Here is a 24,303-nt window from a genome sequence, read left to right as displayed (position 1 = left end):
AATATTTGCATTAGATCTCTGTGTAAAGTTGAAGTTGGGGATTATGTTGGGAAATGGATCTCCAAGCTGAACCTTCCTTGTCCTCTCCGTATGTTTTTATCAGCTCTGATGAAAAATTGATATCCAACACCTGCAAAGACGAGGAGACCTTATGCAGGAGGCGATGCGGCAGCTTCTTCAAACTCAGACACATAGAGATAGTCAATTTTGTGAGACATGGCATGATAGTCAATTCTTCTTCTTCCTCCGTTATGTCTACCCACTCCTCCCATTTCGAGCACTTATAAAATCTCAGTTCCTTGAGTTTAGGAAATGCAACAACAACATCATCATCACATGAAGATTCTATTCCTAAAAACTCCCTTCCGACAAACATCAATTGCTCTACATCATCATTATAGAGAATTTCCAAGAAAGGTAGTTTTCCCATAGCAGGCAATGATGACATCTCACTCAAATCATACAGACTGTTAAACCAAAGAATTGGAGGAAAAAAGGGTCGTTCTTATTCACTTTAGAATGACGGAATACATGATCATATATAGGCTACATAATATCTACATAAGGTAAACCTAGTTTACAATTAATTACTCTCCTCTATTCTTGGTAGAATATTCTATAATATCAAATCCATGATTTTATGGAATATCTTCTAACACTCCCCCTCAAGCTATGTAACGGGATTACCGATACTTAGCTTGCACAGTACTTCTCGAAAGGACTTCGAGTTCACAGCCTTTGTCAATATATCAGCCAACTGGTCTTCAGATTTGACGTAAGGCAATTCTACCACCTTTGCTTCAATGTTTTCCTTTATGAAGTGTCTGTCTACTTCCACATGCTTCGTTCTGTCGTGTTGAACCGGGTTTTCTGAAATACTAATCGCTGCCTTATTGTCACAGAATAGTCTACACGGGTGAGTTGACCGAATGCCTAGTTCCGTCATCACTCTCCTTAGCCACAGTATCTCTGTCAGTCCACTTTTGATTCCTCTGAATTCTGCTTCGGCACTTGACAGTGCTACCACCTTCTGTTTCTTACTTCTCCACGTCACAAGATTACCTCCTACAAAGGTAAAGTATCCGGCAGTCGACTTCCTATCATTCGGGTTTCCTGCCCAATCAGCATCAGTGAAACCATGTATCTCCAAGTGTCCGTGCTTCTTGAACATAAGCCCATGATCCGCAGTTCCTTTCAAGTATCGAATGATTCTTAGTACGGCTTCCCAATGCTCCTCCTGTGGTGCATGCATGAATTGACTCACCACTCCAACTGGATAAGCGATGTCCGGTCTCGTGTGGGACAAATAGATCAACTTTCCCACTAGCCTCTGGTATCTCCCTCTGTCTGTTTGTTTAGCACCTTCCTTTATCTGAAGTCCATGGTTCTGAACCATCGGATTGTCTACTGGCTTACAGTCAAGCATTCCAATCTCTGTTAGTAAATCCAATATATACTTCTTCTGATTTATGAAGATTCCCTTTCTCGATCTCAGTACCTCTATTCCCAAGAAGTATTTGAGTAGACCCAGATCCTTCATCTCGAATTCCTGGAAGAGATTTTTCCTCAATTCAGCTATCTCCTCTTCATCATCCCCAGTAATGATCATGTCGTCTACATAGATAATTAAGCATGTGATCTTCCCATTCTTCTTCTTAAGGAACAGAGTGTGGTCTGAATTGCTCTGTTTGTAGTCATACTTCTTCATTACTTCAGTAAATCTTCCAAACCATGCTCTCGGGGATTGTTTCAGCCCGTACAATGTTTTTTGAAGTCGGCAGACCTCCCCTGCGCCAAACTCGTTTGTGAACCCAGGTGGGGGTTCCATATATACTGGTTTCGGTAGCTCTCCGTGCAAGAATGCATTAGTAACATCGAACTGGTGCAAAGGCCAATCCTTGTTTGCCGCGACTGAAAAAAGTACTCTAACGGTGTTAATTTTAGCCACTGGCGAAAAAGTCTCGGCGTAGTCGACTCCATACGTCTGAGTGTATCTCTTTGCCACCAATCTTGCTTTGTAACGTTCCACTGTCCCGTCCGGCCTTCTTTTAATTGTGAACACCCATCTGCACCCAACAGTCTTTACTCCTTCAGGTAACTTCCCTTTCACCCAGGTGTTATTCTTCATAAGTGCCCTCATCTCAATGAGCATGGCTTCTCTCCATTTCTTATGTTTCATCGCCTCTTCAGCTGACTGTGGGACTTCTTCTTCCTCATATAGTGCAGCCTCGAATGCCCGTGCCATTTTAGTTAGATTTCCTTGCACAAAATTCGCCACTCCATAACGACTTTTCTTCCCAATCTTCTCCGGGGAATATCTTTTTGGAGGAACTCCCCTTGTACTCCGGTAAGGAATTATGTATCTCCCGGTATCTCCATCAACAGTGTTATCTACCTCCACTCCAGGTTCTGTACCAACAAGGTCAGTGGTAACGGTTTCATCAACTAGACTTGGTTCAGGGATTACCTCGGATATCGTCGGAGGAGGATCACATGGAGTTGGATGAGATGGCTCTTGTGGTGAGACTTGCTCGGCGGCAGTGACCACCACTGGTTCTGTTAGATCCTCAATCGAGGAGCTTGGCACTGGCACAACCCAACTTAGGTAGTCCAACGTACTACCTGGATTACTCTCCCCCTGACTACTAAGGTGGGTATGGTAGAAGAATTCAGTTTCCAAAAAATTGCAGTTCATGGTGGTGGTAATTTTCTTGGTATGAGGGTCAAAGCAACGATAGCCTTTCTGGTTTATCCCATATCCCACAAACACACATTTAGTTGCACACGGGGAAAGTTTGGTTCTCTCATGTTTAGGGATGTGGATGTAAACGGTACACCCAAAAATTCTGGGTTGAAGGTTCAAGTGTTCGGGAATGTTGGCTTGTTTGGATAGAATATCGAGAGGGGTTTTCATGTTCAGGGTTTTGGTAGGTAATCGATTGAGGAGGTACACGGATGTGGCAACGGCTTCTGGCCAAAAATGTTTCGGGACTTTGGACTCAATCATGAGGGCACGGGTCATCTCTAAAATGGTTCTATTTTTCCTTTCAGCTACCCCATTTTGCTCCGGTGTATATGCACAAGAAGTCTGATGAATTATGCCGTTATCTTTGCAAAATTGTTCTATGGTACTGTTGACATATTCCCTCCCATTATCTGACCTAAGGGTTTTGATAGTGGTATGAAACTGCGTTTGAATAAGTTTAAAGAAAATGGCAAATTTATCGGGTACTTCAGATTTATGTTTCAAGAAATAAATCCACGTCATTCTAGTGCAGTCATCTATAAAAGTCACAAAATATCGAAAACCATGCCCCCCAATAATTGGTGCAGGACCCCATACATCAGAATGAACTAAAGAAAACATAGATTTCATACGAGTGTTTGTCGGTTTAAAAGACTGTCTGTGGCTTTTGGCCAAAACACAAGTTTCACAAGAAAAATCAGCTGAAATAGAAATGTTCGGATAAAGTAATTTAAAATAACCAGGGGAAGGGTGTCCTAGTCTTCGGTGCCAAAGCCAAGTTTCCTGTTTCGTGGATCCGTGAGCCAGCATTGCACTGCCATGTTGAGCTATCTCGTCCACGTAGTAGAGCCCTTCTTTCTCAGTGCCACGCCCAAGAATCCTCCTCGTCTGAATATCCTGTAGAATGCAAAAATTCGGATGCATTAGGAGAGTACAATTCAACTCTTTAGTCACATGACTAATAGACATCAGCCTTTGAGACAAAGTCGGAACATATAGACAGTTCATGAGTCGGAGGGTAGGAGATATCTGAATTGTGCTAGATCCAGCTACATTAATTAATTCCCCACTAGCTGTTTTTATATATGATTTTTTTTCCTCACTGAAATCACTAAAATCATTCCTGTCAGGTGACATAGTATCAGTCGCTCCACAATCAAAAATCCAACCCTTTGAATCCCTATCAGATACATTTTGAACATGAAATGCAGCGGAAAGTAATGGTTCAAAACGATTCTTTGACACATAATCCGGGTAAATTTGCAATTTCTGGGAAGTGTGGGGGCCAATTCTAAATTCACGATTAGCTGGGGTTTCAAAAGCAAACACATGGGGTCTTTTATAGCATTTCTCATTTTGCATAGGGCCAAATGTATAATATGAGAAGTTAGAGTTAGGGTTTGGTTTTAACCCAAACCCTATACCTCCTGTGGCGGCGCCGTTTCCCGATTCCGTCCGCTCGGCAAAATTGCCTGCTCCTCGCACGTTGCCGCCGGTCGTCTGACCCTCCGATCGACCTCTTGATAAGGCTAATTTCATGCATTGGTTATGTAGTGAAAAACATCACATTTCTGCTGGATCTAACAAGTTTTGTTAAGCCAGGTGTGTGTGTAGCGCTAGATCCAGGAGATGCTGGAGGAGGATATCTAGCGAGGAGCAGGAACGGAATCACGAGGAAAAGCTAGAGGAAGGAAGCCAAAAGCTGAGGGCAATCAAGTCAATCAATACCTCGCTGGGCCCCACCTCGAAGCTTATAAATAAAGGAGTGCGCAACAAGAATGGCAGATCGGTCACACTCCACACACAGTCACGCTCTTAGCTCACACACACTAGGGAAATGGGGAATTGGGGGAGGTTTTCGTTTTCGTGAATTACGTATCAGTGCACCACCGTCCCTTGAGGGCGAAGAAACAATTGTTCTCTTAATTTCTGTTTACTACTCTGTTCCGGTATCGATCAGCTTTGTTCTCGAAGGTCACCATTAGGCTGTCCCACAGCGCTTTGGATGTTTGGTGGTGTGCGAAGTCGGCGATGATGTCGTCTTCAATATTGTCAACGATCCATGAGAACACCACCAGGTCGTTCTCCTCCCACATATCGAATCCCTTGCTCCCGGGTTCTGGGGGTTCGTTTCGGATATACGAGTAGGCTCCTCGGCCTCCAATTTTAACTTTGATCAATCGAGACCAAAGAGGATAGTTTCTGCCATTTAACTTGAATGCAACAGTGATACTTTTGCTATTCCTTAGGCTGATTATCTGATCTGGATCGGTTTTTTTATCCTCTGTGTCTAACATTTTGGTTGTAGGGATTGTATTCTGGGCTTGATTTGATCTGAAAGGGTCGAGAAATGGTATTATTGGCTGTGATGAAAGTTTTCTGAGCCAAGATCGATCTGCTCTGAGGCCATGTTAAACCAAAGAATTGGAGGAAAAAAGGGTCGTTCTTATTCACTTTAGAATGACGGAATACATGATCATATATAGGCTACATAATATCTACATAAGGTAAACCTAATTTACAATTAATTACTCTCCTCTATTCTTGGTAGAATATTCTATAATATCAAATCCCTGATTTTATGGAATATCTTCTAACACAGACGAATCTCTTTTAAGTAGTTGAGGGGAGATGACATCAAATCCGGAAGCCTGGATCCCTCATATCCACTGATTTCCAGTCTCTTCAACTTGTAATGGGGCACGAGAGCTTCTACTACCTCAATCAACATTGATGATAATGATGACGATGACTGTTCATTTTCATTCATCTTACCCCTGAAACGTATCCCGAGACTTTTGAGTTTGTGAAGCAGTATCTTTAATTGTGCTTGTCGAGCATCCTCAACCAATTCCACCATTTCACTCATACTACTACAATAGATTCCCAATTTATAGATCCAGTAAGAAGACGGTCGAGTTTTTTCAGAAATCCAAACTTGTTGTAATGGCTTCCTACTTTGAGTTCACACAGTTTTAGAGTACAGAGATCACTCAACTTATCAACTGCTTCAGGCAAACTGTTGACATCAGTGCATTGAATATTCAAGATTTGCAGTTTAACCAAACTATATTTCAATTTTCGGGTGATGAAATTTGATAAATTATATTTCAATTTTCGTACATGTTGATAATCAGCTTTTATCAACAAATGCAACAAAAAATCTTAATATATTGTAGGCAAAATCTCAATATTATGCATGTCCAATCTCAATAAAAATGTGTTGATATTCTAATGTCATATTGTTGATATTTGTAATACACAATGTTGATATAAAAAAACACCCACGAAAATTATCATATGATAACATAATGATGATATTACCCTTTTGTTGATATTTTGTCTACTATTTATTGAGATTTGTGAGCTTTAATCTCATCCACTCATTTTAAAATCCAAGGGTAGAGATTTAGTCTTGATTTTGGATTAGGGTGATTAGAACAGGACTCCATTAATGCATATACCAAACTCGAAAATATTAATTATTTCTCAAATATAAACTTAAAACCAATTAATTACTAGCATTAGTATACAAATTTAAATAACAAATAAGAACAATATTTGACGGAGTATTGCTGAATGATTTAGTATACTATAGAATATATATATTTATATTTTTAGTAATTGAATATTAATATGGAACATAGATCTAGTAGGATAAAATTTTAAAGTAAATTTTACAATCAAGAATTATTTTATAAAACACTATTGTTTAAAGAATCAAACATTAAATAATAAAATAATCAAAGATTCTAAGTGTATGGTCGTGGATGATGTTATTGAGTTTTGACTCGCCGACATGTTTGAGTAGCTCTACCAAACATATTATTTACACAATTGAAAAAAGTCAAATGATCATGTAATAAATAACAAAACCTAAACCTTGGAGATCACGGAACGATCCCTCAAGATCGAATCTCATTAAAACCTCAATGGCAAAAAACCTCAAGTTAGTTTCCCTATAGCCGGCGGCAATGAAGACACCTCACTCAAATACTTCAGACGAATCTGTTTTATAAAGTTGAGGGGCGATGACATTAAATGCGGAAGCCAGGAGCCCTTATATTCCTTGATTTCCAGTTTCTTTAACGTGTGATGGGGCACGATGGCTTCTACTATCTCCATCCACACCGATGATGATAATGACCGCTCCTTTTCATTCATCCAACCCATGAAATGGATATCGAGATTTTCGAGATTTTGAAGGAGTATCTTTGGTTGCGTTTTTCGAGCATCCTCAACCAATTCCACCATTTCACTCATACTACTAAAGTGGATTTCCAATGGTAGAGATTTAGGAAGAAAACGGTACAAAATTTTCAGGCACCCCAGCTTGTTGCATTGACTTCCTACTTTGAATACGCGTACTTTTAGTGCATGAAGATTACTTAACTCACCTAATGCTTCAGGCAAATAGTTGATATAGTGTCTTCAATCTCCAATATTTGAAGTTCAACCAAACTACAAATGCTCTCTAGTAACCCCTTTAATTTATAATTCCTAGTTAAGTTAAGACGTTTTAACTTAACCAAATTCCCAATCTCTTTATGAATTTCTTTTAGAGAGCAGTATGCTAAAGAAAGATATCGCAATTCAACCAAATTATATATGCTCTCTGGTAACTCCTCTAATTCCTCATTATATCTTAAGTCAAGTTGTCTCAACTGCACTAAATTCCCAATTCCTCTACAAATCTCTTTTAGAGTGCAACCTGTTAAGGAAAGAGTTTGCAATTCAATCAAACGGCTAATGCTCTCTGGTAGCTCCCTTAATTTTTTATTCCAATTTAAATCAAGTCGTCTTAACTGAACCAAATTTTCAATCTCTCGTGGAACCTCTATCAGATCGCACGCTGACAAGAGAAGAGTTTGCAAGAAATAAAGCCTACATACGATTTCGAGGCTATCCTTTGATAATGGAGAGAAACTAAGATCCAACCATCTCAAGTGAATCAGTGTTTCCATTCCCACTGGAGGAAAGTCAATTTGCAACACCCTGAGACTTTTCATGCAATCACAAAATTGACAACTTTTTTCTCTCTCATCAAAAGGATCCATATTCCCACTCTAGACTACGATATTTTTGGACATGAGAAGCCAACGAAGGTTCACAAGCTTGACAACTTCTCTCTTTTTCATCATTCTTTCTAAGAAATAGAGCAAAATCATGTATTCATGCATTTTACACCATTCTACTTGCTCACCGGACTCACTTAGCTCAATATCTTGAAACAAAGAACGCATTGCTAAATTCCTCAAGTACTCTCGTCCTTCAAGTTCCACTTCACTAATTCCACAAATAGATCCCAGATAACCTTGCGTCATCCACTCTTCTATCAGAGTCTCCGCATTAATTCGGTGATCTTTAGGATAGACAGCACAATATGAAAAACAACGCTTAAGGGCTGGGGACAATTCATTGTAGCTTAAAACCAAAATTTCACTCTTCTCTACATGTCTCCACTCTTCCAAATCCTTGAGCCGCAAAAGTCTCCCCAAAACAACCGCAGCAAGGGGCAGTCCCTTACACTTGCTAGCTATTTTCTTGCCCACATTTTCAAATTTTTCACATTCCTTCTTGCTTTTTCCTGCAAGAGATGTGGCACACAATAATGACCAACACTCTTCAGAATTAAGCTCTTTAGGATGATAGATATCATCGTCTAAGGTACCCATCATCTTGGCTACTCCTTCATTTCTCGTTGTCACCAAACTTTTACTACCTGCTGCACCATGTCTAAGATTGGATTTCAGGTCCGTCCATTTGTCTTTGTCTTCTGTCCAAACATCGTCAAGGACTAGAATAAACTTTTTTCCTGAAACAGACGCTTTTAGTTTTTGTAGTGCCAATTCTTTTTGGTCGCTATTTGGAGGAATCTCTTCCGTTCCCACAAGCTCAACTATATTTTTGGCGACCTTGGCCACAACAAAAGGATCTGAGACACATACCCAAATTTTTAACCAATCCTTCTCGAAGTGGGGATGGTTAAAAATAAGCTTGGCGAGGGTTGTCTTCCCAAGTCCCCCCGTCCCAACTATTGACAGAATTTGGGTATTACCACCATTTAGCGTCATATTCGTCACTATGTCATCCCTTTTCGTATATATGTCCGACCCATAAACATCGTTGAAGTCAATTGAAGATGTGGATTGTTCTCGGTGAGACTCGGGCACCGGCACTGGGTCAGTTGTAGGTGGAGAGATGACAAAATTAAAGTCCTTTCTCTCCTGGTAAATCTGTTCAAGCGTAGCTTTCACATTTTGTATTTTCTTGGCAATATCACGACGAATAGAAATTTCATTGAAACATAAACAATTACATCTGAGGAAGGAGCATCGTATCTTTCCCTTAGACTCAGGCTCAGGCTCAGGCTCAGCCGAAGCTTCCATCTTATCTTTGAGAAGAGAATAGTTCCATTCATCCAAAATATCCTCCATCTCATAGGCTGTAGCTTCAAGCTTTTTCAACCAACCTTTGACATTTTCATCATTCACTCCTCTCTTTTCTGCATCATCCAGCAACGTTTGGATCGTCTTGAGCTTCTTGGAAAGATAAAGAAGTTCGTTCTTCACGCCTCTCACCAAATTGACTTCATACCGAATCTTATCTTGTAACATAGTTGCAATTCTCCCCACCACTTCTGAAACAATAGCATCCGCCATTTGTGTGATTTGGAGCTGCTCTTTTTCTCTTTAATCCAATATATTGGGCTGTTTATGGGACAAATTAACATTAAGTTCTTTTTTCGTTTTAATTAATAAAATTGAATTCATATGTTTCTTGCTTTTTCATTTTTGACAAATTCGGCAAGGCAACATTTTCTCAATGGTCGGAAAGAAGAAAGAAGGAGGAGGAGAAGAAGAAGTCCACGACGTTAGATGAACATAATTGAGAAGAAGAAGAAGAAGAAGAAGAAGTCAAGGACGTTAGATGAACATAATTGAGAAGAAGAAGAAGAAAGAAAGCTAGAGCCTCATGCATACTACGCAACTCTAGGAGTCGACAGTGATGGCCGTAATTAAGAGATTTTTTCTCGATATGATTTGAACTAAAGTATTAAGTTACGTTACAATTTAGAGATTTAATTAATTGGCAAAGCCGACCATTCACAAACCAAAATTTTTGAACCGGAACCATAACCGGACAAAATAGTTGGCATATGCAGTTAGGGTTCATTCAACACCTTGGTCAACGGTTTTAAGCCGGGATTGACCGGTTCAATTGATGGTTAAAGCATTGAACCATGCATCACTATCATTGAATGAATCACTACTAATCTATTGTACAAAACAACAATAATGAGCAATTGATCAATAAAGGAAATTCTTGCACCTATACTCATATGGTTATACCTAATAGTACCTCAGTATATAATCTTTAATATTAACACATGATTATTATAAATTCAGTACAAATAAAATGAAGAAAATTGAAGACTAAAAGGAGCAATGACCTGCACGGCTAGCTACTATGGTTGTGTGGCAGTCAAAGGTGACAACGAGCGGTGCTGGCCGACGACATCGTACGTTTTGGAGCTGCTTTTTTAGGTAAAATCGTTGCTTTAGGCAAAAATAGTAAAAATTAATACTAATACATTGCCGGCCGGCTAACAACTCATCAATATTAATTAGCACAAAAATATTATACGATTATTAATATATTTGTAGTAATTTATAAATTAAAATGGAACATAGATCTATTTCGATAAAACTTTTAAGTAAATTTTACAATCAAAAATAATTAATTTTAATTTGAATCCTCTAATTTATTTATTTATTACAAATTAATAAAAAATAATATATGTATATTAATATGAATTGAAAGGTTAATTCTATTTTATTTTGAAACTTATACTCCATTTGTTTTATAATAGTAGAGTCATTTCTTTACAGCATGGAGATTAAAAAAGAGATTAAATATATTAAGTGAAGAGATAATAAAGTAAGAAAGAGAGAATAAAATAAATGAATAAAGAGCGTTACTTTTTGCTAAATAGGAAAATGGAAAAGATAATATAGTAAGTGAGAGGAAAATGTGACTGTAAAAGAGAAATAAAGTAAGTGTAAAGAGAAAAGTGTTGTCACATACAATCCCAAATTCAATATCAGAAAAAGTAAAACAAATAGAAAGACATAAATATTTGCATCACTATCATCATATCATTAAATGAATCAACACTAATTACTGTAGAAAACAACAATTATGAGCAATTGATCAATAAAAGAAATTCTTGCACCTATACTCATATGGTTATACCAAATACATCTGAAAATATATGATCTTTAATATTAACACATGATTATTTCAAATTCAGTACAAAAAAATGAGGACTAAAAAGAGAGTGCGACTTACCTGCACGGCTAGCAAGTGTAAGCTATGTGGCGGTCAACGGTGACGATGAGCGGGAGGTGCTGCAGCAAACGACGACGTATGTTTTGGAGCTGCTTTTTGTTTTTGGTGAAATTGTTGCTTTAAGCAAATCTAGTAACAGAGATTAAGTTTAATGGTGGGTGAATAAAGAGGGACTCTTGCCATCTACTACTTGAAATTTAATACTAATACAGTGCCAGCCGGCTAACAACTCATCAAATTTAATTAATTAGACATTAATTCTATTTTATTGAATTGGTACGCCAAAATCAAACCTAATCACATGCCCACATGACTCAATTTTAAGACTTTCGTCTTAAATTTATATTCATTTACCCGTAAAAAACGTGAGTTATGTAAACCGTTTCTAATCTTTAAAACTGAACATATATAGATGATCTCCAAAGAGCATTTTTGAACTTTTCACTCAAGTACTTACTCGTCTCAATTAAGTTGAGTTCAAATTTTTAGGCATGGAAATTAAAAAATTGTATTAAAAAGTAAGAAAGGTGAATAAAATAAAAAAAATTAAGAGATCGTAAAGTAGATGATGCAATAAAGTATGAGTAATTGGATATGTTTTTTTGTCAAAAAAGAAATGACTCAATTTAGATGGAACATCTCAAAAAGGAATACAACTCAACTTAGTTGGAACAGACAGAGTATTAAATATGATATTTTCTTTGACTTTTCACCCAAATAATAAATATGCTTAATATTTTTCTAGTCATGTCTTAATATTTGAAATCATATATTAATATATTAAAAATTATAATAAAATGACATAAATTATTCATATTTTATATTTAATAAATTATCATTATTTTATACACAAATGGGGTATTATAAAGTTACACAAAATAAATAAAATGAAAATAAATTTTATTAAAATAAATAAACTATTACTCCATAATATTGAAATTTTGGTTATTGTATATTAATAAAAAAAAGATAAAAGAAAAGAACAAACAATGAAATGGGAAATAAAAATAAACAAAACAAATAGTCAATCATGAAAAGCCACGTGAGAAATGACCCTCCTTTTTGAGAAATGAGAAATTTTATGGTTGTTACGTTTTAATAATTTAATCTAGCCAATATGTATGGTTGTTACGTTTTAATAATTTATTCTGGCCTTTATGTATAGTTGTTACATTTTAATAATTTAATCAAGCCACTGCGTATTAATAATGATAATTTAATCGAACCACTATGTAATGTTGTTAATAATTTAATCGAGCCACATGGTTGTTACAATCACTCTTTGTCGTAGCTTAGTAATAACAATATTAAGAACAAAGCTAGAGTTTGAAGTTAGGTGGAATGAACAATCACTCTTTGTCACAGCTCGGAAATTTCTAAGACGATGCCAACAACCAATTACTCAATAACATTTATTAATTAGAGCATGATTAGACATTAATTATATTTTATTGAACTAGTTAACCAAAATCAAAGTGAATCACATGCTCCCATGTTTGACATCGTCAATACTTTCATTCATAGAACAATAAAAGTTATTGATTCATAGTTAACCGTATTTTTGATACAAACTAAATACCATCATAGGACTTCCACCCCTCTGTTCTAACAAAATAACTAATCGAAAATTTCAATTATTTGGTATTTAAATGTCTAATCCAAATAAATTATTAGAAAGTTTTATTCTGACTATTAATGCATTTAATTACAATTTTAATATTTTTATTTTATTTTATTCTTTTCCCAATTAAAATTTAGAAAACATAACCTCCATTAGGATATTCCCCTTGTAAATCCACTTGTTCATCTACATTGAACGATTTAACTACACCACTCCTTGCTTAACCTCACAATAAAACTGTTAAAGATGTTCCCTAAACCCTAAACCCTAAATAAGACAATCGATTAGGCAAATATGTCATTCATTCCGTGCATCAATGAAATAAGCCCTATTTATAGACTATGAACCTTAGGGTTGGTTCGCCCTATCCTAAACATCCGGGAAAGAACCAACAAAGAAAACCCGAACGGAGCTTATGTTTCGCTTGACGCAAAAAAGGGAAAACAGGAAAATTATAGTTCTTAAAACAATACTCAAAAATAAGCAAAAAATACTAATATTAACTAAACTAATTACGCGCCTACTTGGCGATGTAATTCTGGTATTTCCTCTGCGACACTGGACCGCTGCTAGCTGGTGTTGCCCTCTCTGCTCCCCTTGATGCACCATCGGCCTCACTCTCGTGTTGATCCTTAGCGTTCCTATCAAAAACACAAAAGCGAAAAACACCATGAAGGAAAAAGAGTATCCATCTACTACAATTATATGATTAATCTGAAAAAAAAGTAAAACAAACAGGAAGACATAAATTGCACTAGACCTCTTTGCGAAGTTCAAGTAGGGGATTATATTGGAATATGGATCGCCAAGCTGAATCTTCCTTGTCCTCTCCGTATGTTTTTACTAGCTCTGATGAATACTGAATATCCAACAACCTCAAAGACCACGATACCTTACGCAGGAGACCATGCGGCAGCTTCTTCAGTCTCCAGCAGCCTATGATGGACAAGCGTTTGAGACATGGCATGATGGAGATGGCCTCAGATTCTTCTTCTTCCTCTGTTATGTCCTCCCACTCCTCCCATTTGGAGCAGTAAGAAACTGACAGTTCCTTGAGTTTAGGAAATGCAACAATAACAACATCATCACATGAAGATTCTATTCCTAAAAACTCCCGTCCAACCAACTCCAGTTGTCTCATACCATCTATATGGAGAATTTCCAACAAAGGTAGTTTCCCCGTGGCCGGCAGAGATGACACCTCACTCAATCTTTCCAGATGAATCTCTTTTATAAAGTTGAGGGGCGATGACATCAAATGCGGAAGCCTGGAGCCCTCATATCCCCTGATTTCCAGTTTCTTCAAGTTGTGAAGGGGCACAAGAGCTTCTAGTAGCTCCTTCCACATTGATGATGATGACTGATCCCTCTCATTCATCCTACCCTCGAAAGATATTTCGAGTGTTTCGAGTTTTTGAAGGAGTATATCTAATTGTGCTTGTCGAGCATCCTCAACCAATTCCACGATTTCACTCATACTACTCAAGTAGATTTCCAATCTTAGAGATGTAGTAAGATGACAATGTAATTTTTTCAGAAAGCTCAACTTGTTGTATTGACTTCCTACTTTAAGATCACACAGTTCCAATGTGTGGAGATTACTTAACTCACCTAATGCTTCAGGCACACAGTTGATACCAGTGCCTTCAATCTTCAAGATTTGCAGTTCAACCAAACTACAAATGCTCTCTGGTAACTCTTGTATTTCACTATTCCAACTTAAGTCAAGTTCTCTTAACTGCACCAAATTCCCAATTTCTCGTGGAATCTCTTTCATAGAGCAGCCTTCTAAGATAAGAGTTCGCAATTCAACCAAACTGCCAATGCTCTCTGGTAACTCAGTTAACTGTCTATTCCAACTTAAGTCAAGTCGTCTTAACTGCACCAAATTCCCAATTTCTCGTGGAATCCCTTTTAGAGTGCATCTTGCTACTGAAAGAGTTTGCAATTCAATTAATTTACACATGCTATCTGGTAACTCCTTTAATTCTTCATTCCTACTTAAGACAAGTCGTCTCAAATGAACCAAATTCCCAATTTCTCGTGGAATCTCTGTTAGCTCGCACCGTGACAAGAGAAGAGTTTGCAAGAAATAAAGCCTACATATGATTTCAAGGCCATCCTTTGACAATTTAATCCAACTAAATCCAACCATCTCAAGTGAATTAACATTTCTATTCCTACTGGAATAGGACTGTCAATTCTCTCAACTCTCAACACCCTAAGGCTTTTCATGCAGTCACATACTTGCCAACTTCTCTCTCTTTCATCAACAGGTGGTCCGGAGTCCCACGATAGACTCCGATATTCTTGGACATGAGAAACCAATGAATCACAAACTTGACAACTTGTCTCCTTGTCATCATTCTTCCTAAGAAATAGAGCAAAATCATGTACTATATCATGCATTTTACACCATTCTATCTCCTCCCCAGACTCACTTTTCTCAGTGTCTTGAAACAAGCAACGCATTGCTAAATTCTTCAAGTTCTCTCGCCCTTTGAGCTCAAGTGCACCGTTTTCACTATCAGAGCCTAGATAACCTTGCGCCATCCACTCTTCTATCAGAGTCTCCGCATGGATTTTGTGATCTTTAGAATAGACGACACAATATGAAAAACAACGCTTAAGAGCCGGGGATAATTCGTTGTAGCTTAACACCAAATGAGGAAAAAGATCTACTTCTGCATTCTCCAGTTGCCATATTTCACTCTTCTCTATATGTTTCCACCCTTCCAAATCCTTGAACTGCAGAAGTCTTCCCAAAACAACTGCAGCAAGAGGCAATCCCTTGCATTTGCTAGCTATTTTCTTGCCAACATCCTCAAACTTTCTACATTCATTATCACTCTTTCCTTCAAGGGATGTGGCACGCAATAATGACCAACACTCTTCAGGACTAAGCTCTTTTGGGTGATAGATATCATCGTCTAAAGTACCCATCATCTTAGCTACTCTTTCATTTCTCGTTGTCACAAGAATTTTACTACCTGGTGCACCATGGTTTGAGATTGATTTTCAGGGGTTCCCATTTGCCTCTGTCTTCTGTCCAAACATCATCAAGGACAAGAAGAAACTTTGTTCCAGAGACAGATGCTTTGAGCTTTTGTAACACAAGTTCTAGTTGGTCGGCATCTGGAGGAATCGTCTCTTTTCCCACACTTTTAACAATATCTTTGGCAACCACAGCCACAACAAAGGGATCAGAGACACATACCCAAATTTTTAACCAATCCTTATCGAACTGAGGATCGTTAAAAATAAGTTGAGCAAGTGTCGTCTTCCCAAGTCCCCCCGTCCCAACTATAGACAGAATTTGGGTATCATCACCATTAAGCATCATATTCTTCACTATGTCATCCCTTTTCTTATATATGTCCGTCCCATAAACATTGTTGAAGTCAATTGAAGATGTGGATTGTTCTCGGTGAGGCTCGGGCACCAGCATTGGATCAGTTGCAGGTAGAGAGATGACAAATTTAAAATCATCTTTCTCCTTTAAGATCTTTTCGAGTGTGACGTTCACGTGTTCTATTTTCTTGGCAATATCACGACGAACAGAAATTTCGTTGAAAGATAAACACGAACATGGGATGAAGGAGCAGCCTATCTTTTGCTCAGGCTCAGGCTCAGCAAAATCTTCCAACTTATGTTTGAGAAGAGAGTAGTTCCATTCATCCAAAATGTCGTCCATCTCATAAGCCGTAGCTTCGAGCTCCTTCAACCAACTTTTGACGATTTGATCATTCACTGCTTTCTTTTCTGCATCATCCAACACCATTCTGATCTTATTGAGCTTCTTGGAAAGATTTTGAAGCTCCTTCTTCACACCTTTCACCAAATTGACTTCATACCGAATCTTGTCTTCTAACATAGTTGCAATTCTCCCGACCACTTCTGAAATTATAGCATCCGCCATTTGTCCTGTATGTGGGACAAACATTCAATTCTCTTTTCGTTCTAATTAATACTCCCTCCGCCCCCAAAAAGTATGCACTTTAAATTTGACACCGCTTTTATGCAAATTTGGGAGAGAGAGGTAGAGGGAAAAAATAAATAAAGTATTGTTAGTAGAGAATATGTCCCACCTTATTAGAGAGAAAAAAAAAATTAAAACTAGAAAGTGCATATTCTTGTGGAACGGACGAAAAAGAAAGTGTGCATATTCTTGTGGGACGGAGAGTATAATTGAAATCTTTTCTTCATAGAACATATACTTTTTTTCATTTTTGACGAATCTCAATGGTTCGAAAGAAATGAATGAATTCTTTAATTTAATTGAATTGAATGAAACAATACTAATTACCATACAAAACAACAATATAAAGCTATTGAATAACCAAAATTCTTGCACCTATATTCATATGGTTATAGCTAAGGCTTTGAATATAATCGTTAACACTAAAACATAATTAATTCAAATTTAGTACAAATGAAATTGAGAACAATGAAGACTGAAAAGAGCAATGAGAGAGAGCGAGTTGCCTGCGCGGCTGTCAAGTGGCAGCTACTATGGTTGCGACAGCGACGGCGACGACGACGATGTACGTTTAATTTGGAGCTGCTTTTTTAGGTAAAATCGTTGCGTTAGGCAAATCTAGTAACAGAAATTAAGGTTAAGGCTGGCTGAATAAAGACTAAAGAGGGACTCTTCCATCTACTTTATATTTTAAATTACAGTGCGAGCCAGCAACCAACTCATCAACAATATTAATTAATTAATTAATTAATTAATTACAGCATCATTAGACATTAATTATATGTTATTGAACTAAAATAGTAGCAGTAGTGATAAAAATAAAGTTAGAGGTTTTTAAAGCATATATTTTAATTAAAGCATCATTAGTGATTACTCATCATTCTGGTTTTTAACTGACTTTATTGGAGGTATGAACGTTGTGTTTATAATTTAATTTAACCAAAACTAATTTATTAATAATAATAATAGTAATAATTATAGAGATAAACGTTTGAGATTAGCTGGAATGAACAATGAGTTTTTGGCACTTACTCGGAAATTTCTGAGAAAGTTCCATCTGCCAACTCATTAACATTAGTTAATTCAAGATCATGACAAGATTATTTAGATAATTATAGACTAATTGGCTAGTGGCTCTTTATTGATGGTGCGCATTAACCAACCTGTACGCCAAAATCAATGTCGATCACGTGCTCGCGTGTTTCAATGTATGCCAAAATCAATGTCGATCACGTGCTTACATCGCACGTAGCATTAATAAATTTGTCAATTTATTTACAGTATTTATTTATTTATGTTTGACCTTTAGAGGAATCCGACTAAATCTGTTCGACCAGGTTTGCGGATTAAGGCCGAAAGTTTTTCAACGGATGGTAGGATTTGAACCCGTGCCCTAGATCATCATAGCGTCATGCTGTCAACTTAAATTGCTCTCGAAAGTAAAAGGCCCATAAAATGTCGATTGGGCTTCAAGGACGGCCCATTTCAAGGATGGCGGGGTTTGAACCCGTGACCTCGATCATCATAGTTCTGCGCTGCCAACTTAAATTGCTCTCAAAAGTAAAAGGCCCACAAAATATCGATTGGGCTTCAAGGACGGCCCATTTCTACTATTCGTTTCTGAAAACATACAAAAGAAGTTACTCCAAAAAATGTGAACATTGTTAATCATATGGTTTGAAATGCTGATAAGGGTTTGTAAAATCGACAAAACATTTTCGGCATCTTTTATTTGCTCATCCAATTTTGTGATTATCGAGATTGTGTGTTTGTGGTTGGATTTTCCGTTGTACCCCGTGTTTTTGTTTTTTTTTTTTATTTTATTTTTTACTAAACTTGTATATCAATAGGTGTAAAAAACATTTATTGTTTTTAATCTGCATCCCTTCCCCGTAAATTTTGAAAAAATGCATATTTTTTAGAAATTCGCTATTTATAAAGTCAATTTCAGTGAGTTTGCGCGGGAAAGGGATGGCCGGTAGTCAGCGGCAAGAAACCGTTAATATTGGCGGTTATTTTCTGAAGCCTAATTGGGCCTACTAAATGGGCCATGTTTTGGGCTGCTGCTGCTGTGTAGATGGACCAATTGTGATGCCGGCCTTATTTATGCAATTCATAATTAAAATTTGCATAAACTTTTGATGATGTTTATAATATAAAAAATTGAAGACCAGAAAGTATGAAAATAATATGATTACAAAATACTCCACCTTACATTAATCTATAAAATAGAAAGATAAATTTAAAATAAATATTCTATGATAGGCTTATAAATTCTGCAGGTCCCAAATTTGAAGAAAGTTGACTATTAACAATAAAAACATGCATTTAATTATAATTTTTAATATTTTTATTTTATTCTTTTCGTAATTACTCCTTCTGTCCCCGATTAAGAGTCACACTTTTCCATTTTGGTCCGTCCCCAATTAAGAGTCACGCTTCATTTTTACCATAAATGGTGAGTAGGTCTCACAATCCACTAATTCATTTTACACATATTTTATTATAGAATCGATATAAAAAAGTGGGTCTCAAATTCCACTAATCTTTTCAACCAACTTTTTTTTACATTTCTTAAAACTCGTGCCCGGTCAAAGTGTGACTCTTAATCAGGAACGGAGGGAGTACAATTTTGAATTTGACCAGCTGAAAATCACATATCTAATTTTGGAACGACGTCGTCGCACATCGCAAAAACCCTTCCCAAAACCCCCCATTGTCTTTTCCTCTCCTTGACACCTGAAGAAGAAGAAGAATGGATGGTTAAGGCCCTCTTCTATTTGCGCTCAATCCAAATCAATGTATGTATGTTGAGATTATCACTCGTGCTGCCCCTCAATTTCTCCAATGGAGGTTTTCCCCTAATTTATTTTCCTTTTTGAAATTCTCTGTTTTTGCATTTATTTAATTCTCTGTTTTTGCATTTATTTAATTTTCTTAGCTGATCTGTGAGTTGATCTGTGTAATTTATGGTGTTCTAATTGGTATGACCATATGAGATTAGGTTTTTTCTTGAGCTTTCCATATTGAAATGCCTCATTGAGATGTAGGAAGATAATATTGTGTAGCCAACTATTCGTCATTGCTGTTTTAAAAGATAATGGTACGTTGAAAGATAATTTCATCACTACACAATCCAAAGAAGCCAAACGAATATACGTAAAAGAAGAGTAAAGTATAAAATATAAACCTTGGATAACAAAAAATGATCACTCAAGTTCGGACCTCGTTAAAACCTTCATGGCAAAAAAGCCCGAGGGGAAAAACACCATGAAGGAAAGAGAGTATCCGTCTAATGAAAATTTATGATTAAAACAGAAAATACGTATCACAATCCCAAATTCCATCTAAGAAAGTAAAACAAACATAAAGAAATAAATTGCATTAGACCTATTGGCAAAGTTCAAGTTTGGAATTATGTTGGGATATGGATCTCCAAGCTGAACCTTCCTCGTCCTCTCCGTATGTTTTTACTAGCTCTGATGAACCACTGATGTATAACAACCACAAAGACGAGGAGGCCTTACGTAGGAGGCGATGCGGCAGCTTCTTCAAACTCACACATGATTCGATAGTCAACTCAGTGAGACATGGCATGATGGAGATGGCCGCAGATTCTTCTTCTTCCTCCGTTATGTCCTCCCACTCCTCCCATTTGGAGCAGCCATAAAAATTCAGTTCCTTGAGTTTAGGAAATGCAACAACATCATCACATGAAGATGATTCTATTCCTAAAAACTCTCGGTCGACAAACATCGACCGCTCCACATTCCAAATATTGAGAGTTTCCAAGAAAGGTAGTTTCCCCATAGCCGGCAGTGATGACACCTCATTTAAATCATTCAGATGAATCTCTTTTATGAAATTGATGGGTGATGACATAAACTCCGGAAGCCTTGAGCCCTTATATCCACTGATTTCCAGTTTGTTCAACTTGTGAGAGGGCACGAGAGCTTCTGCTACCTCCATCCAGATTAATGATGATAATGGTGACTGCTCCATTTCATTCATCTTACCCTCGAAACATATTCTAAGTGTTTCGAGATTTTGAAGGAGTGTCTTTACTTCTACTCGCTGAGCATCCTCAACCAATTCCACCATTTCACTCATACTACTAAAGTGGATTTCCAATTCTAGATATCCAATAAGATGATGGTATATTTTTTCCAGAAAACCCAACTTGTTGTGTTGACTTCCTACTTTAAATTTGCGCAGTTGCAGTGTGCGGAGATTACTTAACTCACCTAATGCTTCAGGCAGGGAGTTGATAGGAGTGCCATTAATCTTCAAGATTTGCAGTTCAACCAAACTACAAATGCTCTCTTGTAACTCCCTCATTCCATAATTAGAACTTAAGTCAAGTTCTCTTAACTGAACCAATTTCCCAATTTCTTTCTGAATCTCTGTTAGATCGCAGTCTGCTAAGGAAAGAGATCGCAATTCAACCAAACTATACATTCTCTCCGATAACTCCTTTAATTCTTTATTCGCACTTAAGTCAAGTCGTCTTAACTGCACCAAATTCCCAATTTCCGGTGGTATCTCTGTTAGCTTGCACTGTGATAAGACAAGAGTTTGCAAGAAATAAAGCCTGCATATGATTTCGAGGTCATCCTTTGACAATGCAACATCACGAACCTCCAACCATCTCAAGTGAATTAACGTTTTTATTCCTAATGGAATACAACTGTTAATTTTCTTGATTCTCAACACCCTAAGACTTTTCATGCATTTACAAACTTGATAACTTCTGTCTCTTTCGTCAGCAAGTGGTTCGTAGTCCCACAATAGGCTCCGATATTCTTGGACTTGAGAAACCAACGAAGAATCACAAGCTTGACAGCTTCCCTCTTTGTCATCATTCTTCCTAAGAAATAGAGCAAAATCATGTACTATATCATGAATTTTACACCATTCTATCTGCTCCCCCGATTCACTTTTCTCAATGTCTTGAATCAAACAAAGCATTGCTAAATTTCTCAAGTTCTCTCGCCCTTTGAGTTCTACTGCACCATTTCCACTATCAACGCCTAGATAACCTTGCGCCATCCACTCTTCTACAAGAGTCCCCGCATGAATTCTGTGATCTTTTGGATAGACGGCACAATATGAAAAACAACGCTTGAGAACAGGGGACAATTCATTGTAGCTCAAAACCAAATGTGGAAAAAGCTCTACTTTTGCATTCTCCAATTTCCATATTTCGCTCTTCTCTACATGTTTCCATCCTTCCAAATCCTTGAGCCGCAAAAGTCTCCCCAAAACAACTGCAGCAAGGGGCAATCCCTTACACTTCCTAGCTATTTCCTTGCCCACATTTTCAAAATTTTCACATTCCTCCTTGCTCTTTCCGGCAAGAGATGTGGCACGCAATAATGACCAACACTCCTCAGAATTAAGCTCTTTTGGGTGATAGATATCATCGTCTAAGGTACCCATCATCTTGGCTACTCCTTCATTTCTCGTTGTCACCAAAATTTTACTACCTACAGCACCATATCCGAGATTGATTTTCAGGTCCTTCCATTTGTCTTCGTCTTCTGTCCAAACATCATCAAGAACAAGAAGAAACTTCATTCCCGAAACAGATGCTTTTAGCTTTTGTAACACCAGTTCTAGTTGGTTGTCATCATCTGGAGAAATCGTCTCTTTTCCCACACTTTTAACAATATCTTTGGCAACCTTAGACACAATAAAAGGATCAGAGACACTTACCCAAATTTTTAACCAATCCTTCTCGAAGTGGGGATTGTTAAAAATAAGCTTAGCGAGGGTCGTCTTCCCAAGTCCACCCGTCCCAACTATAGACATAATTTGGGTATTACCAACATTAAGCATCATATTCCCCACTATGTCATCCCTTTTCTTATATATGTCCGACCCATAAACATCGTTGAAGTCAATTGAAGATGTGGATTGTTCTCGATGAGACTCAGGCACCGGATCAGTTGAAGGCGGAGAGATGACAAAATTAAATTCATTTCTCTCCTTATAAATCTGTTCAAGCCTAGCTTTCACATGTTCTATTTTCTTGGCAATATCACGACGAACAGAAACATTCTTGAAACATAAACAAGAAGATGTGATGAAGGAGCACCCTATCTTTCGCTCAGGCTCACGCTCAGCTGAAGCCTCCATCTTATCTTTGAGAAGAGAATAATTCCATTCATCCAAAATATCGTCCATCTCATAGGCTGTAGCTTCGAGCTTCTTCAACCAACTCTTGACACTTTGATCTTTCACTTCTCTCTTTTCTGCATCATCCAACACCTCTCGGATCGTCTTGAGCTTCTTGAAAAGATAAAGAAGCTCGTCCTTCACGCCCCTAACCAAATTGACTTCATAGCGAATCTTATCATCTAACATAGTTGCAATTCTCCCCACCACTTCTGAAATCATAGCATCCGCCATTTATGTGTTCTAGTGCTGCTTTTTTGTAGTTCCTTAAATTATTTCTCTGTGATTTATCCTGGAAAAATGAATTCAATGGTTGGATTAGATAAGTGACATTTAGACCTTTATGTGAGGAGATTTCATAGTTAGATTTCTGATAACGAGAAGACAAAGATGAGTATCATTATAGCTAGGAAGTGTAGGACGAAGAAGCAGGTAGAAAGTCACGTGGTGATGTCGATGATGAATGAAACATGGAAGCATTGGTAATGAAGAGTGGGACTGTGACAATTCGACGACGATAATTGAAAATGCTCAACATGACGAGTGGGATGTTGCCATGTCGATAATTGAGGGAACATGTGGAGAAGAAACTCAAGCTCAAGTGAAACAAATTCAAGAGTCTTGAGATATTAGAAATGGGTCATTAAAAGGCCTCGTTTATCGACCCTTGTATAGATGAGACAAGATCATCATCAAGTCGATAATGAACAACTTGAAATAGCAAGAGTTGGATCGTAGGGATGATTCAGGTGAAGCATGACGATCATGCAAGAAATTATGACAAGGCTGAGTGAATTAGAAACGATTTTGTGGGCCGAAAATGTTCATACCAGTGGACTGGCTAGTTATGAATTGGAAATGGAAATATTCTCGAATTTAAGATTGTTTTATGCATAAAGGTCAATTTCGGTCGTAAACATATCATCAAAATACGAATTTGATCCAAAACATTCACTTTTTGGAAAACAGGTCCATATATAACAAATGAAAATGTTGCCGAAGTAGTCCTTTTTTACGGTTCGATCGGTAAAAAAACTAATTGTCAACGCTAATTGCACAGTGTCATGACCATTAGTTTTTTGACAAAACAATCAAAAAAAGACCACTCCGACAAAGATTTCATTTGTTACGGACTTGTTTTCCATAAAGTGAATATTTTGAACCAAATTCGTATTCCGGTCATGTGTTCAGGACCAAAGTTGACCTTTGATCTTGTTTTATTTGTCTAGTTATGATTATAGTACCATTGTTAAGTTAAGAGAAAGTCATGGAAGCACTAATATATTGAAAACACAAATTTTGACCGAGGATGAAGTGCCTCGTGCATACTACGCAACTCTAGAGTTCACAAATCTTTGGTCAAAGTTAGAGAAGGAGAGATAATAATTTGGTTAGATGGAGAAGCGTCGGCTTCAATTTGGTCTTGGT

General features: G+C 37.4%; 1 protein-coding gene, 1 long non-coding RNA gene and 1 pseudogene across 2 annotated transcripts; all 3 read right to left on the bottom strand.

Annotated features, from left to right (window-relative positions):
* Positions 1–23,109, bottom strand: LOC125206952 (putative disease resistance protein RGA1). Its single transcript, XM_048106164.1, has 2 exons — positions 20,289–23,109; positions 1–216 (listed from the first exon to the last, which is right to left on the bottom strand). Exons 1-2 carry the CDS (start codon positions 23,107–23,109, stop codon positions 11–13), a joined length of 3,027 nt encoding a protein of 1,008 aa, XP_047962121.1. The 3' UTR covers positions 1–10.
* Positions 10,053–11,245, bottom strand: LOC125203305. Its single transcript, XR_007173339.1, has 2 exons — positions 11,099–11,245; positions 10,053–10,305 (listed from the first exon to the last, which is right to left on the bottom strand). It is a non-coding gene; the product is annotated as an uncharacterized LOC125203305 (long non-coding RNA).
* On the bottom strand, positions 13,004–17,317 carry LOC125203304 (annotated as a pseudogene).
* Positions 23,110–24,303: the final 1,194 nt, after the last annotated feature.

The sequence above is a fragment of the Salvia hispanica genome, chromosome 2 (assembly GCF_023119035.1).
Source record: "Salvia hispanica cultivar TCC Black 2014 chromosome 2, UniMelb_Shisp_WGS_1.0, whole genome shotgun sequence".
Classification (NCBI taxonomy): domain Eukaryota; kingdom Viridiplantae; phylum Streptophyta; class Magnoliopsida; order Lamiales; family Lamiaceae; genus Salvia; species Salvia hispanica.
This window is presented reverse-complemented; position numbering and strand designations above follow the sequence as displayed.